We start from the raw sequence: 14,829 nt of genomic DNA on the forward strand, positions 1-14,829 counted from the left end.
TTCATTTCTTTACATGTAAATTCGATTCCAGCTTCCGACGAAATTCTGAAACTGCCTTGACAGAGATTAAAGTAAACAATGAACTGATAATGAGAAACAAGAAAATACGATGCGTCAATTCCGTCAGGGTGTGCTGTAGGTACTGTTCCTCGATTGCTGTTGGGCCTGAATGGTCTGCTGCTGCTGGTTCCCCGTCGACTGGGTCGAGGTTATCGTTGTGGGGGCGATCACGCGCGCATAGACCGCTGCGCCGGTGGTTTTCAGTCCCGTCGGAGTCGGTATCACTTTCAGACCGTGCAACGTTTTGATGTTCAGCAGCTGGCTCGGTAAGATGATCGGCTGTTGCTGCGTCTGCTGTTGCGACGACTGCTGCTTCCCGAGGACCACGCTGCCGCCGCTGCTCACGCCCACACCGACGTTCTTGTTCCCGCTGGCCAGAACTATTGGCTTTCCAGCCAGCTGCGCTGTCACCATTCGCACCGTCTGCGGCTGGGACTGTTGCTGTTGCTGCGTGCTGACTATGATCTTCGATTGGCCCGAAGACGTCTGCGCCTGCGACACCACCTGAAAATTTCAGCGGCGAAAGACTGAAACTTAGTATATACCTATATTGTCCAAAAGCAGTCAAAAATGACTACATCGTGAAAGAATCACTAATGCGTAAAGAAATTTGTTTAAAATCAATTTTTAATATTATGAATTTAGGGCGCAAAAGAAATAAAATAAACAACTTGTTGGAACAAGTATCACTGCATAAAGATTCGAATGAACTGCAACTTATCAAGTATACGCCCAAATCGACAATTTATCATGTACTTGGTATGTTACCATGTGTCGGTAATCGAAAAAAAAAAATGAAAACTGTTATTTCAATACAGAGCCGAACTGGTCGTATAAGAAATTTACTCGATTCAATAATAAGTCATTTGATTATTTAAAATTTCCCAAGCAGTCAAAATGACTGCTTTTGGGCAATATAGGTATAACACATGTATATATACCAGAAATGAAGGAGGGGGGAGGTAACTACAATTATTAATAAACGCATTTACATGTTGTGCAAAAAGTCACAAAATTCTAAGAAATTGTGTTCAAGAAATTAAAAATAGTGCGACTCTCGGACTCTCTATTTTCATTTAGAAATTCACCGATTCGGAAAGAATGTTTTGGAAATTATTACTGACGGTTGAGACCAATTTTTGTACCTGATACTGAGTCTGTATGACCTGTTTTCCCTGCCTGTTGAGTTGATTCGCGTGGCTGGTGGTTGCCAGCTTCAATCCTTTCTGCGCAAGTAGACTTTCCACCGAGATGAGCTGACCGCCGCCCGAGCTGGTCAGAACTTTCGCCAAAATTTTCTGTTGCTGTTGCTGTTGCTGCTGGTGCGGGGATTGCTGTATTTGCACCGCGATCGGCTTCCCGCCGATTTGCGCGATTATACGCTGCATGCCGGACGACTGCAACGACTGTTGCTGATTAGCCACCACTCGTTGCTGGATCTGTTGTTGCTGTTGTTGCTGCTGTTGCTAAAACAAGACGAACGCCTCGATAAATTACGAAACGAATCGATGAACATCGCCGATTTCGTACCTTCAGTTGTTGTTGCTGCAACTGCTGCGTCTGGTTGCCGGAAGGCGACGATTGCTTGATGAATATCGTCTGGCCTTGTAAACCGTGACTGGTCAGGAGCGATTTTATCTGCCCGGAGCTGACCAGTTTGATCTGCGAGGCCAGCAACGTTTTTCCAGGCAACACGTGTTGCTGCTGGGACTGTTGCTGCTTCAGATTAGCGGTCTGCAGTATGCTCTTCCCCGCCTGGTTCGTCACGATCGTTTGCTGTTGCTGTTGCTGCTGCGTTTGCTGCTGTTGCTGTTGGCTCTGCACCTTGGCCTGCGGGAATATCGTCGTCAGATTGGTGGTCACGTTCGTGGCGTTGCTGGATACGCTGCTGGCGGCCACCGACTGGGCAGAGTGCAATACAGAGTGCCCGGACAGTCGTATAGTTTGCAGGCCCGCGGAGGTTGACACTTGAATCTGATGGTGGGGGAAGTGTTGCTGATTCGACTGCAGCAAGCTCTGAGCGTTCGCCTTCACAACGGCGACAGGTTTTCCACCGATGTTGGTCACCTTTTTCGCCGGGGCCGTGGTGGTGATTTGTGGTTTAACCGCTTCGCTGCTCGTTATGTCCTTCTCTATGGTCACCGTGCTGATGGAGGTGGAGGCACTCGGGTGGGTCGTGACCGGAACAGTGGTTCCTGACACAGCGATGGCCGAAGTCGTTACATTGATGGTCGTCGCCACGTTCGTAGTGACGGTCGGTTGCTCGGTGGAGACGGAATAATCGACAACTACCTTCTCCTCGATTTTCTTTTGCTCTTTTCTGTAACAATAACGCATGATTTTAAACATCCACCGTAAGGTAGTCATTTTGACTGCTTTTGGGCAATATAGGTATATACTAAGTTTCAGTCTTTCTAGTGTTAAGTTCGTAGTACCGTCACCTAGATCAACTCTGACAACAATTTACCTGGATATAACGGGCTGCGCTATGGTCGCGGTTTTCCTCTCTTTCTTAGGCGTGCTCTCCTTGTTGCTGATCGGCGACTGTTCTTTGTTAATATTAGAAGGTTTTATAACCGGTGGCAACGCTTTGTTTCGCGACATACTACCAACGTTCTTCTTGTTCTTTGCAACTCCTTGCAGCTGTTGATGATACATTTCTACGAAACAAAAAGACGAAATATTGGAGCACCAAGTACAAATTTACCTACTGGACGTTATTTCTTGTAAGAATTTGTGCTTCACGAGAATTAAGGATAAAGCACTTGGACCCTTGAATACTAACCGAATTCGGACTCAGAGCGCGCTCGATGAAGATACAACCACTCTTTGCGACGCGGGTAGTATCGAACGCAGGGATCCGTTTCGTAATGCAACCTGTCCAGAGCGCCGGACACAACCGAGTGCAGGTATCCTTCCTTGTCGTCGCTGTCGGTTTGCTCCCTGATATACTGGGAATCCTTCAGAAGCTGGCAAATATCGGCTCGGGTTCCCTCGCCGTTAGGAAGCCTCGCGGTGGCGTCTCTCACCAGTGCCAGGATCGTTACGAAATTTGGTCGATCTGCCACCAGTAACGAGTGTCCACGAGCTTTGGTCAACCCCGAGGCTGTTGAAAAAACAAAATAGCTCGTAAAAAGTATTACTTTGTCCACAAGAGCTTCATGTTACCCTGAACCATTTTATCAATGAATCTTTATTTCCATATAGAGTCGACTGACTTTGAGAGGGACACATTCTAACGTTATAAAAATTCTTTCTATGCAGAAGTAAACCTACCGACATTATGTTGATAGATGCCCTTAACCGGACCCACGACGGACGCGTAACCATGCATTCTGTAAGTGAACGCTTTGTGAGGCGCGGCGTAACGCATTCGCTCCTGTCTCCTGAACTCGTCGCGCTCGTCCAACGTGGAAGGACGAACCTTCCATTCGGTGGGCCACAGAGCACGCGGTGGTTCCCATTCCGCGATGGTGTTAATGGACCCACCATCGACGCTGATCGACTCGATAGCGGGACTGTTAGCTCTGCAAGTCGCGTTTATGTTTCCATTGCCGGCGGTGTTATTGACGTTGCTGCTGGCGGTGGTCACTTGAGGTTGTTGCTTTATAGTCACCATCGTGCACGCGACGGCCGCTGTTGGTGGACCTAGCGAATCTCTGGAACGTGACAATATTTTTCTGTGGACGAAATTATCTTTCAGAAGTTAGGTTTGGGTTGCTCGATTGCTTTCATACCTGTGTAATAAGAATTTCGCGCATAAATCGGTCAGACGGGAATCCGAGTCTCGTCCAGCGCCGATCCAAGCGTAAACTCCGTTCCCTTTGTTCTCTAAGTAGGGGACAAGCTCTGGCTCGCGTTCCTGACGGTCACCCAATTCTTGAGAATAAGTGAACTCTCCGGCGAGGAATCCCAAAGCCAATGGGACCAGGGCAGTCCAAGAAGACGCCATGGAATACCTGTATCAACGTACGCTGTTAAATCCTTGGCTAACACGTTTCCAAGTTCGTTCACGAGCTAGCTCGAACCTCGACGACTGTGTACCAACCAATCGTTCAACGGAGAAATAGGATTCCCTTGCCACTGCATGATGGCGTCCTTCATCTCTCCCCCGCTCATTCTGAACTCGCCCTTCGAGGTGAAAGCGTCCCTCAGCAGCGAGAAGAAACAAGCGTGCGTCTCTTGCATCAGCTCCGCACCGCTGCTGATGTCCATAACGTCGTCGTTCGCTGGAACGTTAAGTTCTTTGTCCGGAATCGATATAACACCCTCGTCCTCGCATTTAACATCGTCCAGTATGTCAATCCCATCGTCGAGTTGTATCGGTATTTGCATCATATCGATACTGTCCAGATCGAGCTCCTTCTTGTCGCTCTCCTCGTCGTCCTCCGTTTCGGGAGGAACGTCATCGTTCACGGCGTTGAATTCTGTTTTAATATCCTCGTACTCTATGTCCTCCACCTCTTTCTTAATCTCTGGCGTGGATATTATCGAAGATTTACTGCCCCTCGACGTAGCTGGACTCCTACAAAACAAAAAAAGAGCTCTAGACCTTCGCGTTGTTTCTTTACCAAAAAGGATGGAAGTTTCTTTGTTCAAACATTCCCACGACCAACAAAGCGAAATTACAATTTCTTCTTCGACATGTGATGCATCTCGTACGCGTCTATAGGCTCCGATTTGATCGGCGTCAGCATCCTGTGGTCCATGTCCAACGCGTTGGAATGTCTATTGTCGTCCGTCGTGTGAGAATAATCACTGTTTTCGCTCTCGTGTTTTATCGAGTTCGTGTTTATCAATCTCGGCGCTGGCGGGCAGAGTGGAGACTGTTCCAGCTTGATCCGTTTCTTCGCCTGCGTGATACGCATGGACGGACCGATGGACAATTTATGCTTGTGGCCGATCTGTGCTCTTTGAGTGAGATCGGCCAGAGCGATACCCTGGGTGTTCAGTTCTGGATGTATCTGAAACGATACCGTGAATCGTGAACGTAAACTGTACCGACCCGACCATCAAGTTTTCAACTGCGTAACTCTAGCTATTTTACTTACATCACGACGCGCTCTTCGCTTTTTATGCTGGAGCAGCATCTCGCGATACATCTCCTCCGTCTGCTCGCGAATGAACAACGACCTGTTCGCAGGGTACTCCGCGCGTTGCAACGTGGAGAACACAGGCCGAATGGTCTCATCCTCGTGGTTCATTTGCAAGCCCCTGATCGACAGGCCCTGGGAGCTCATGAGCGAACGCCTCTTCTTCTTCTGCTTAGCACCGGACAGCTGATAATAAGGATAGTTCTCCTCGTTCTCGGATGTCGTGTCCGCCGCCAGTTTCGCGTTCGCCCCGAGCTCCGTCCTCAGCGCATTCAGTTCCTCCAAATAGCGCAGTTGCGTTTTCTCTTCAACTGTCGGTGCATTGCTTGTTAGTATTGTCCCTCGGAAGTTACTACATACTTCTCTGCCAAACGGCTGGAGCGTGGGGGGAAGTATAAACAGCCAGAAAATTTTTCACAACGATTTGCAGCAGTAGCCCAACTTACCCATAGCCGGTTTCGGTTTTCTCCATTGGATTTTCGACACCGTTCTCTGCGTAGGCTGACAGAAACCTTGCTTATACGCGTTTAATAGCAAACTCTCTCTCGACTTCAACAACTGACTGGCCAGCTCGTAAGAACGTTTCCGTTCTTCGAACAACAATCGTCTTTGCTGCGCCTTGCGCACCAGACCGCACATCCTTCTGATGTCTGGACGATAATGGCCGGCGGACAGGTGGGTGTGAAACGCGTCCAAGGGTGCCACGTCGAATCTAAAATAACGAACGTTCCAGTTGGAAATAAATCCATTGAAAAACGGCTGATTCTCAATAACCTCTGATTCTCTCGATCGAACAGCATACGCAAGGTTTTCTCCGTCTCCGCGTCGACGTCGCAGTCCTTCGGGAAGCTTGGCAAAAGGCTGCACAACGTCTCCCTTTGATTTTCAGTCAGGCATTCGTTCCAAATATAAGGGTAGTCTAGAAATTCTTTAAAAATTGCCGAATGCTCGCAGAGATCTTGCGGTAGTTTCACCTTGGTGTTCGCGGCTACGCAGGTCTCCCATTTCTAAAATAACATTTTTCACTTAAAATGTTTGCTCGATAATAAAATATTATAAATATACGTACGAAGGTATCGGGACTCTCTGCTTTCATAGAATATTCTGTGTTATCGTTTTCATCTTCGTCTTCTTCTCCCGAACTATGACTCTCACTACCACTTGAACCATGATCCTCTCCGCTATCATCTCCACTATCGGTCGATGTACTAATGCTACTGCTACTACTGTTGCTCCTGGACCCGTGAGAAGACGCATCGTCTTCGTCTTCCTCTGCTCCGCTATCACCACCAGCCGAGCATTCATCCACCTACGAGTATCACGTGCATGTTCGATTAAAATTTATAAAATTATGACCACGATAAGAGAAAACAAATACAAGTAAATATAATTTCGTTCCATTCGATATTGTAATCTGTTCGTATCGGTCAACTGTTCTTAATAACAAAAATTTTAAGGATCTTAATCTACATTGAGTCAGCTATCGCAAGAATGTATAGTCAGTAACATAAGTTCCTAACCTCATCGTTTGCAAAAGAAACTCGTTAAAATCAAGCTTATAAGATTTTATAATAAAGTTTCTACTATAAAAGGACACGTATAATGTTTATTCGTACTAAATCATAATAAAATGGAGTAGCTTGACGTTCAACAACAATGTAAATAAAACAAAATTGCCTTCGCTGAGCATGGTACGAACACTTTTGTCAACTGATATTGCGACCCACATAAACTCAAATCCAAATGTTTTCGTTATTCGTTATTCAACTGTGTTAAAATTTCGTACATGTAATCTTTACATACGCGTCTATTTACGTCGAAAAACTTATTGCACAATCTTCTAAACGCAGCATAAAAATTTTAACAAACTTGTTTTGCAAATAGCGCAAGTACGAATACTTACGCGACCGACTGTATAATGTTAATGAAATACAAAGTCCAATCGAGATTTATTTAATCGCCACAAACAAGATGAACATTGCACGGTGCTATGCAAAACTGTTGGAAACGCGTACGCGCGTTCGAAGAACGATCGCTCAATTAATTATACGTTTCTGGCTATCGAAATAACGAACGTACACAGAACGACGAGCGACACTAACTTTATCCAGGTATAACGTGACACGGGGTATGCATGACGCGTTTCCAGCGTATACAGTGTTATCGATCACGCGGACGTGTAATTTCGAAATAATTAATCGCGACCAACCTCCATTTCTTTACAGTTTCTCCACACTCGGTTTAACCCTCGTTCCGCGAGTTACGCTGCCCTCGCGGAAAACACTGGAATCCTTCGTCGTCGACGATAACCGCCGAAACAGAGAAACCAAGAACCGAGGAGATATCTAACGACGTTTTCTCGATGCGGAAAATCCTCGTCTCGCGTCCTGCGAATATTAAGTAATCTCGCCGTTCGCCGTTTGACCTGTCACTGCTACAGCACTCCTACTCTCCCGACAAATTGTAGTCATGGCGTGGAATACAGCGAACAGAACCACGGTGTTTGTATATGAAGGATGTCGAGAGCGCGCACCTTCTTCACCGATTCACTGCCGCGGTCCGTTCAATGGCGGACAATTTTAGGGCCGGTTCAAACGCTGATCGACGCACGAACGATCGAACCTATTAATTCTGACAAACGGACGGTAAATTACGAATCTTCCGCGTTAACGCGATCGCGTATTTGTTAAATTTTTCGCTACGCGCGAGAGTCAAAACCGAGTATTTCGCGAGCTGCTCGTAAAACCGTCTAGTAACATTTGCTCGGTGTCGATGTCTGTTGGCAGGACTGGAACGAGAGCGAAATTCAATTCGAATCGAGTATCGAACGAACGACGAAGATCATTGTTTAACACTATTCCTATCAAAAATCAAATGACCGTTTTTAAAATTTCGTTTAGAATTTCCTATATACAACGTAATTGCATCGTCTTTAAACTTCACGACTTTTCCTGAAATATACGTGTAATACTTTTTTTATTGTTTATTTTCTGAGAATTTATATTTTTATTCTATCATTATTCTATTCTTAATTTATCCGAATGAAAGAAACTATATCTTTATACTTGTATTATAAATGTAACCTCAACAAACGTAATAAGTAGAATGTACAATGAAATGGTGGCTGATACAGTAGATCACGCACACGTGACAGTGGCCAAAGTCTGCTAGCTCGCGAAGTCACGTATACGTGACAGCGGCCGTCAAAGTGTTAAAAAATATAAGTTGAGCTGAAAACCGGTCGCGGTAGGAATAATATTAATAAACAAGAATAGCAAATATTTGTAAGGAGTGTAAAAAACAGGATATGTCGTGACAAATTTTGAAAACCGATACATTTGTTGAATCAGTCTTTGATCCGCAGTGCAGTGCTAATTTCTGATCCTATTCTCAAAATAAAATGTAAATTTGTTTTTTAAGAGTTTCTAGTGCATCGTATTCTACTCATCGAGTAAAATATATACATAACAAGAAACGTGTTGCATAGTTTTTTTTATTTGCCAAAAGTGTTTTAACAAATGAAATATATAGAAATATAACGACTACGTTAAGGAACTAAATGGTCACCTGTATAAAATTTCAGAAAAATATATGTTCTCACGTTAGAAAACATGTATAGTTATAAAGCTGTATTGCACAAACGATCTACTGAATATAATTATACAGGCTTCTAACCACCGATACTTAGGTACGGTAGTAAGTTTGTACTGTTGTCGCTTAATATATAAAGTATCCTGGAAACGTTGAACATCAAACTTTCAATTTATATATATATATATGTATATATATAAGAGACTTCTAACATGGTCTATATAACGTTTTTCCTATTTCAAAAATACTAATTATTTAATTTCGTATTAATGCTCTTCCTATAAATGATTTTTATATGTCACGTGTCTTTATATCCTTAGGTACTAATGGTACCAGCTACGAGGATAAACCTATTAGTAACAACTTCAGTCTTTCTGATATCACAGGTTATCTTTCATATCTATGTTAACCCCTTCCCGTGCTTTAACGAGTCTGGCTCGTGATGAAGATTGAATATCACGAACCAGACTCGCGGACAGAAAGTCGACCCAAACATAAACATCATCAGCAAACCACGATCGTGATTGAGTTTTAGTTCCTATCGCTACGCCACAAGAGTTGGTCACGATTCTTATAATTTTTGTTGCACAGCAGTTTAGTATCAGTCTGATCTGTTTACCGTTGACGCCTATAGTTTGGGCCCGGATTTCGTCGAGGTAAATCACACGGGAAGAGGTTAATGCAAATTAACTAGCTAAATGTAGGTTAGGTACTAGCCTGTTGAAACGTTCTTACAAGTATACCACCTCAGAATATCACGACTCCTACGCAGACACATTACTAGATGAAAACGTAACGGCACGATTATTATATATTTTGAGGCGGAGTATGCTGATTGCCATTTTGTGCGATCCCGTTACAAGTTGTTTCTGGAGTGATAGGTAACATAGGTGCGTATTGCATATAATGCGGTTGGCCAGCAACTGCGTACCAGTGTTCCTGCATGTTTTGCGGCGACATGTTGTACGGGGCTGGTTGTGGGCATATGTACGGCGGGCATAAACCTGGATAAGCTTGGGCATAGTCTACGCCGGGACACAGATGCTGTGGAAATGGCTGTGCATTGTTGTTATCGGGTATCTCGGGATACGGTAGACAAGGGATTGGGAAATACGGGCTTGGAGAATAGTAAGAATTTGTGAATGTATCTACTTCGTTCGCGTAATACATGCCTGGTTGCACGTAAGGCGTTTGATAAGAATTTACCGCGTCTGTGGAAGCGTGTGCCTGGTGTGGTACTGCGCGTGCGCATTGGAGGTTTGTACCGCTACCTTTAGTCTCCTGCGACTTCGAGTATTTGGAATTCGGTCCACTCTGCAGATACTGGTTGTTTGGCGATGGAAACTGTTGATTGTTACGATATCGATCTGAAAAAAAATACCAAAATTTGTTGGTAATTCGTAAATAACAGCTAAGGGAGATTTTCCAAAATTTGTATGAAATATTACTGCCACGTACTGTCTGAACTTTTCTTAAATCGAGGGCCCAAACCGTTCCTATTTATGCGCGGTGAGTCCATATTAACAGGCTCCTGTTCCTTTATTTTCTCACGCGGCGAATATACTAGATCCTTTTCGTTCTTTCCTCTTGAAATCTCGTTGCTTTGAATCTGCACATCCTTTACACCGTTCATGTAATTATCACCATTTTCTTGGCACAACGATTGCCCGAAAGTCTCTTTACGATCGTTGCAATCTTCTTTCTTTTGTGGCGTCAACGTGCAATTTTGCATTATGCCGTTCGTAACATTTATCGCTTCCTCCTCGTTTTGAGGCATACCTTTTGAACAAGTATACTTACAATTAAGGGGCGCAACGACAAATATACGATCTGTAATTTAATCTGAAATTTAATGCACCTTGGTACCATTGTCCAAAACCGGGTGATTGTCCATTCGTCAAATAATTCCAATTACTGGTTCCATGAAAGTACTGTAAAATAATTTGAAATTAAGAGACTATCGATTTATCGATTAATTTGTAACGATTAAACGAGTCGTACCTCTAATCCTAAATTATAAAAAAATCTCAAGGTAAATGGATCTACAAAGAAAAGAATATTTATGAATGGTGCTATTGCATTAGATGAATATTAGGAATGGGCGGATAACCGAACTTCCGGACAGTGATGGACATTCGTGGGAATTTTGGACATGCGCACTAGAATTTTCATGTTTTGTACAAAATTGAACTTTCCACTTCAAATGCTCGCCAATCACACAAAAATTAACTTATCCAAGATCCTCTACGTATTTCTCTACCTATACTCATGTAGATTAAGAGGAAATTTTTTGTTTTTGTTTCTTTCTCTGTAACTTCCTTAAATTTTGTTCCTTACTGGGATCCATTGGTACTCTAAATTCTAGTTAAGTGTATACGACAGTGATCATGCGTTCCACTGCGCATGACCAAAATTCCCACGAATGTCCATCGCTGCTTCCGGAACGCGGTCTATTTTTATTTTTACCTGATAATGGCAAGTCGCTACCGTTTACATCGACACTTTTTTGTACAGAACAATTAATAGAACACAACACGTTGTTCATTCGATTAACAGGAACAGATTCTCCTAATGGAATACGAATTATTGACACGAACGACTATACCTCGAAATATTGTAATTTGAAATGTTTAATTACATACCGGAATATGATAGACTATAGTTATCATTTTCAGTCTCCTGTTTCGGGTACAAGTGGAATTCAGCATTATTACCGGTATTCGTTACGCAATCAAACTTTGAATTTTTTATCACATTATCCTCGGAAGATTTACTTCCAAGCAAATTCTTTTCTTTGTGTTCTGTACCATTCTTCTGCCTGACATTGTCCACTGCAGAAGAATGGATATTGTCAAGAATCATCCTTGTAGAAAATATTTCATCCGTGTTCTAAAAGAACAAATTTTTTTTACAACATTTTGTACGCCTTTTGTTATCGTAACCATTGAACGATTCAACTTACATTAACTAAATAATCGGGACACTTTTTCAACCCATAATTTTCATATGTTTGTCGATGTTCTATTTTTCTACAATAATACGAAGCAAACTTTGAATCGAATCTCAATCGCAAAGTAAAATACTTTACTGAAAATTAAATGATACACTTACGAAGATTCTTCCTTCCACTGATAGTTATTTCTATTAACATCGCTGATGCTATTATCGTTGTTTTCATTTTTATCAATATTACTTGATAGAATATTGTCGTTCGGAACAGTCTGAATCTTACGCGAAGTTACACTGCACGTCTTCTTCCACTTATGATCTGTCGATGCATAGAATAAATATTTTATAGGAAAATGTACACGTTAAAAATACTGTATACACATTTTTAACTACTAACTTGAGTCTAGTACATTTTTTTTGCACATCGGCAGCCAATTGTTCTGTTTATTTTTCCTTAATGGTATTGGTTTCAAAGCACAATAAGGCACGATTTTTTTCTCTCCTAATTCCTCGATAAAAACCAACACGGGACCCTGATTTTTATTCATTTCTTGAATGTGACCATAAAAAAGCACAGGATCTGGTTTCCCTTTCTTCTGTAATACTTTCATGTTATCGTTACCGTTAGCGTCTTTTTCGAGAGAAGTCACGTAAACATTATTGTTATTAGCCTTGTCAAATTCTTCCTCGTTAAATTCCATTTGTACCAAGCATTTACTACCAACTTGAAGTTCATGGCTATTGTGCTTAGTCCATCCTGCATTTTTCACTTCTAAAATATTTAAATTTTCATTAATCACTTTGATATAGTGACGCGATACTTGACACAGACAGACTTGTTACCTTTTCTAATTTCATGCCATATGTCAAAGTCGGTGTTACGATAAATATTCGGATCAAGAGCTTTCGCGACTCTATATGGAAAAGGTGGTATGTTTCTTACTATTGTTTGTGTATCGTCAACCTCGTCATTTCCATTTCCATTTTCGACTTTATTGTATATCTCTGCAGTCAACTGACTAAACGATTTGGTCAAATTAGTATCGCATTTCTGATCGATTTCTTATATCGATACAATTATTGATTAACTTACTCTCGCATTTCAAGATTGCCTTTAAGGAAGAACTTGTCGTGCCTGAATGTACCGGTTCGATCGTGTAACATTTTATGGATGGTAGTCTCTATGTTAGACATGTGAAAGACATCCTTGTAAAGTACTTGATAAACTATAGCTGTTCGTAAAACATTATGTTGGTTAAAAAAATAGAAATAGCGTTAGGGGTGTTCAGGTACTCGAAATTGAAGAGTAATCGATTCTCGATCCGAGTCGAACCAGAAATTTCCGGCACCCGAACACCCTTAAATACAGTAGAACGTTGATTATCCGAACTAATAGGAAGACAAATTAGTTTCTTAGTAACTAGTTTTTCGGGTAACGAGTTTCTGTAAATTAAACAGTGCTAACTTGGGATTTATATCGTTTAAAGCAAACATCTTGTTTTACGTTCTAATTCGAATAATTGACAGATAGATTCCTAGCAAACTAGTTCAATGATCGGGGTGAGTTATAAGCCATTCGATTCGTCTAATTCAGTACATTATTAATATGCATTTCTAGTCTATTCTATATTTTTTGGGTGCGATACTAACACTATCGGCTTTATAATAACACCATTTAGTCACTTGTTTCTACCTGTGCACCAGTCAAAAAATGTACTTAACCTTACTCTTTTACTGTAACTTTACAAGCATAAAAAAATAACAAATTTTTGCAGATAATGAAATGCATATCAATAATTTACTGAATTAGACGAATCGAATTACGTATAACTCACCCTGATCTTTGAACAGGCCGTTTGCTAGGAATGTTTCTAATTGACATTCTACCGTGTATATGCATAATACGATTCGTACATTGGCAATAAGCAGCAGTCGCAACTACGTCTCTCGTATAAATTGTGTCATACTGTTTCTGTGGGGTATGGCATAAATATATCATATCTTTGAAACCATTATCTGTAACGGTACAGCGGGTTTGCCTCTGACCATTAAATATAACAAATTCTCTCTTAAACAGCAACGACATGGCTTGAATTTCATTCATACCACCCCATTCTGTAAAACATGCCATTTGTTCCAGGTAATCGTCGAATGGAATCATCACGTTCTGAAGAGATTAATCAAAAAATTAACAAAGGTACAAAAATAATTCTTGTGCACATTAACCTTTTTGATGTGGCAAATTCGACTAAGAATAAATAACTCGATTTTTGAAAAAATTTCAATGTGATTTATCATTGGAGAATATGATGTTAGAAAAAAAAAATAGTATGAATTCTTATATACAAAAGGAAAGGTAACAAGACATTAATATATAAAATAATTTTTTTGTAAACATAAATTAACAAATTTGAAAACATTTTGCCAGGAGTTATAGTCGATGTTAGTATCAAAAGGGTTAATATCGGGTAAAATATCGCACAAAATATATTAAATCTACCTCTTCAAACAAATGTCTCATTTTTCTCATGAATTCCACACACTTCTTCCTGACCCTTATGTGATAATATTGTGTCATATAAACTTGTTCGCTGACTGCTCTGAACAAACAAGTCGGATCCCTCGGTGCCTGTTTCCTAAAATATCCTTCATTTTGCAACCATTCGTCAACAGGTTCCTGAGCACGTTTCGACGGCTTTCTGGGTGATATTTCCATCTTACTCTATCGAAGTAAATAATAAAAAAAAAAAAAGGTCTTGGTTTTATTTAATTCACTGAAATAGAAAACGTAAACATCCATGTATCAGATATCCTATTAAAAGAATCATATTTACTTTCAAACGTTCGAAAAACATGAAAGGACAATGTCGTCTGTGATTGATCGCGTGAGTCGCTTATTTGAAAATTGAGAATAAAAAAAAATATAATGTAATCTCGGTCGTAAATACGATCTATTTGTACCTGATACGAGAGAAACTAGCGATACGTCGAGGATATTCGTTTGGGAAAAGATCGTCTATCGGGTCGAGATTGTTAGAAACGTTCAATTTAACTTTTACTTTACACTCGTGTTACCACCATGGCTACCAAAGGACTAGCAAAACAGATCCTTCTTCGCAAGCTTGCCATTAGAATC

At 41.4% G+C, this 14,829-nt stretch overlaps 2 protein-coding genes across 4 annotated transcripts; both read right to left on the bottom strand.

The window, feature by feature from the left end:
- Nucleotides 1-4: 4 nt before the first annotated feature.
- On the bottom strand, nt 5-7,782 carry LOC122404909 (nuclear factor related to kappa-B-binding protein). Of its 3 annotated transcripts, none has more exons than XM_043409279.1 (14): nt 7,363-7,782; nt 6,223-6,462; nt 5,928-6,160; nt 5,600-5,865; nt 5,112-5,464; nt 4,690-5,024; nt 4,109-4,585; nt 3,798-4,019; nt 3,337-3,719; nt 2,846-3,166; nt 2,528-2,720; nt 1,591-2,380; nt 1,206-1,520; nt 5-564 (listed from the first exon to the last, which is right to left on the bottom strand). In XM_043409279.1, the coding sequence occupies exons 1-14, from the start codon at nt 7,366-7,368 to the stop codon at nt 124-126; spliced, it is 4,575 nt and encodes a 1,524-aa protein (XP_043265214.1). In that variant the 5' UTR covers nt 7,369-7,782; the 3' UTR covers nt 5-123. The 3 variants fall into 3 exon arrangements, with proteins under 3 accessions (XP_043265214.1, XP_043265213.1, XP_043265215.1); XM_043409278.1 differs by having other exon boundaries at nt 1,206-1,526; nt 7,363-7,780; XM_043409280.1 differs by lacking the exon at nt 7,363-7,782 and adding an exon at nt 7,057-7,165 and having other exon boundaries at nt 1,206-1,526.
- A 1,755-nt stretch (nt 7,783-9,537) lies between these two features.
- On the bottom strand, nt 9,538-14,825 carry LOC122404568 (putative uncharacterized protein DDB_G0282133). The gene is made up of 14 exons (XM_043408640.1): nt 14,655-14,825; nt 14,194-14,415; nt 13,608-13,860; nt 12,787-12,925; nt 12,537-12,712; nt 12,091-12,465; nt 11,856-12,012; nt 11,707-11,773; nt 11,387-11,633; nt 11,211-11,312; nt 10,746-10,786; nt 10,603-10,675; nt 10,203-10,523; nt 9,538-10,111 (listed from the first exon to the last, which is right to left on the bottom strand). Exons 2-14 carry the CDS (start codon nt 14,407-14,409, stop codon nt 9,552-9,554), a joined length of 2,727 nt encoding a protein of 908 aa, XP_043264575.1. The 5' UTR covers nt 14,410-14,415; nt 14,655-14,825; the 3' UTR covers nt 9,538-9,551.
- Nucleotides 14,826-14,829: the final 4 nt, after the last annotated feature.

The sequence above is a fragment of the Colletes gigas genome, unplaced genomic scaffold, assembly GCF_013123115.1.
Source record: "Colletes gigas isolate AHSC1104 unplaced genomic scaffold, ASM1312311v1 Colletes_gigas_Sc00003, whole genome shotgun sequence".
In the NCBI taxonomy this organism is placed as follows: Eukaryota; Metazoa; Arthropoda; class Insecta; order Hymenoptera; family Colletidae; genus Colletes; species Colletes gigas.

Bases quoted from the DNA above. Each gene is read 5' to 3' on its own strand.
- LOC122404909 (XM_043409278.1), bottom strand. The intron at 2,721-2,845 runs GTTAGTATTCAA...TTTGTTTCGTAG, and splicing joins GCGCTCTGAGTCCGAATTCG to AAATGTATCATCAACAGCTG. The intron at 1,527-1,590 runs GTACGAAATCGG...GTCTTGTTTTAG, and splicing joins TGCAGCAACAACAACTGAAG to CAACAGCAGCAACAACAGCA.
- LOC122404568 (XM_043408640.1), bottom strand. From the start codon at position 14,409: ATGGAAATATCACCCAGAAAGCCGTCGAAACGTGCTCAGGAACCTGTT. The intron at 12,013-12,090 runs GTTAGTAGTTAA...ATGCATCGACAG, and splicing joins AAAAAATGTACTAGACTCAA to ATCATAAGTGGAAGAAGACG. The intron at 10,112-10,202 runs GTACGTGGCAGT...ATTTTTTTTCAG, and splicing joins ATTTAAGAAAAGTTCAGACA to ATCGATATCGTAACAATCAA.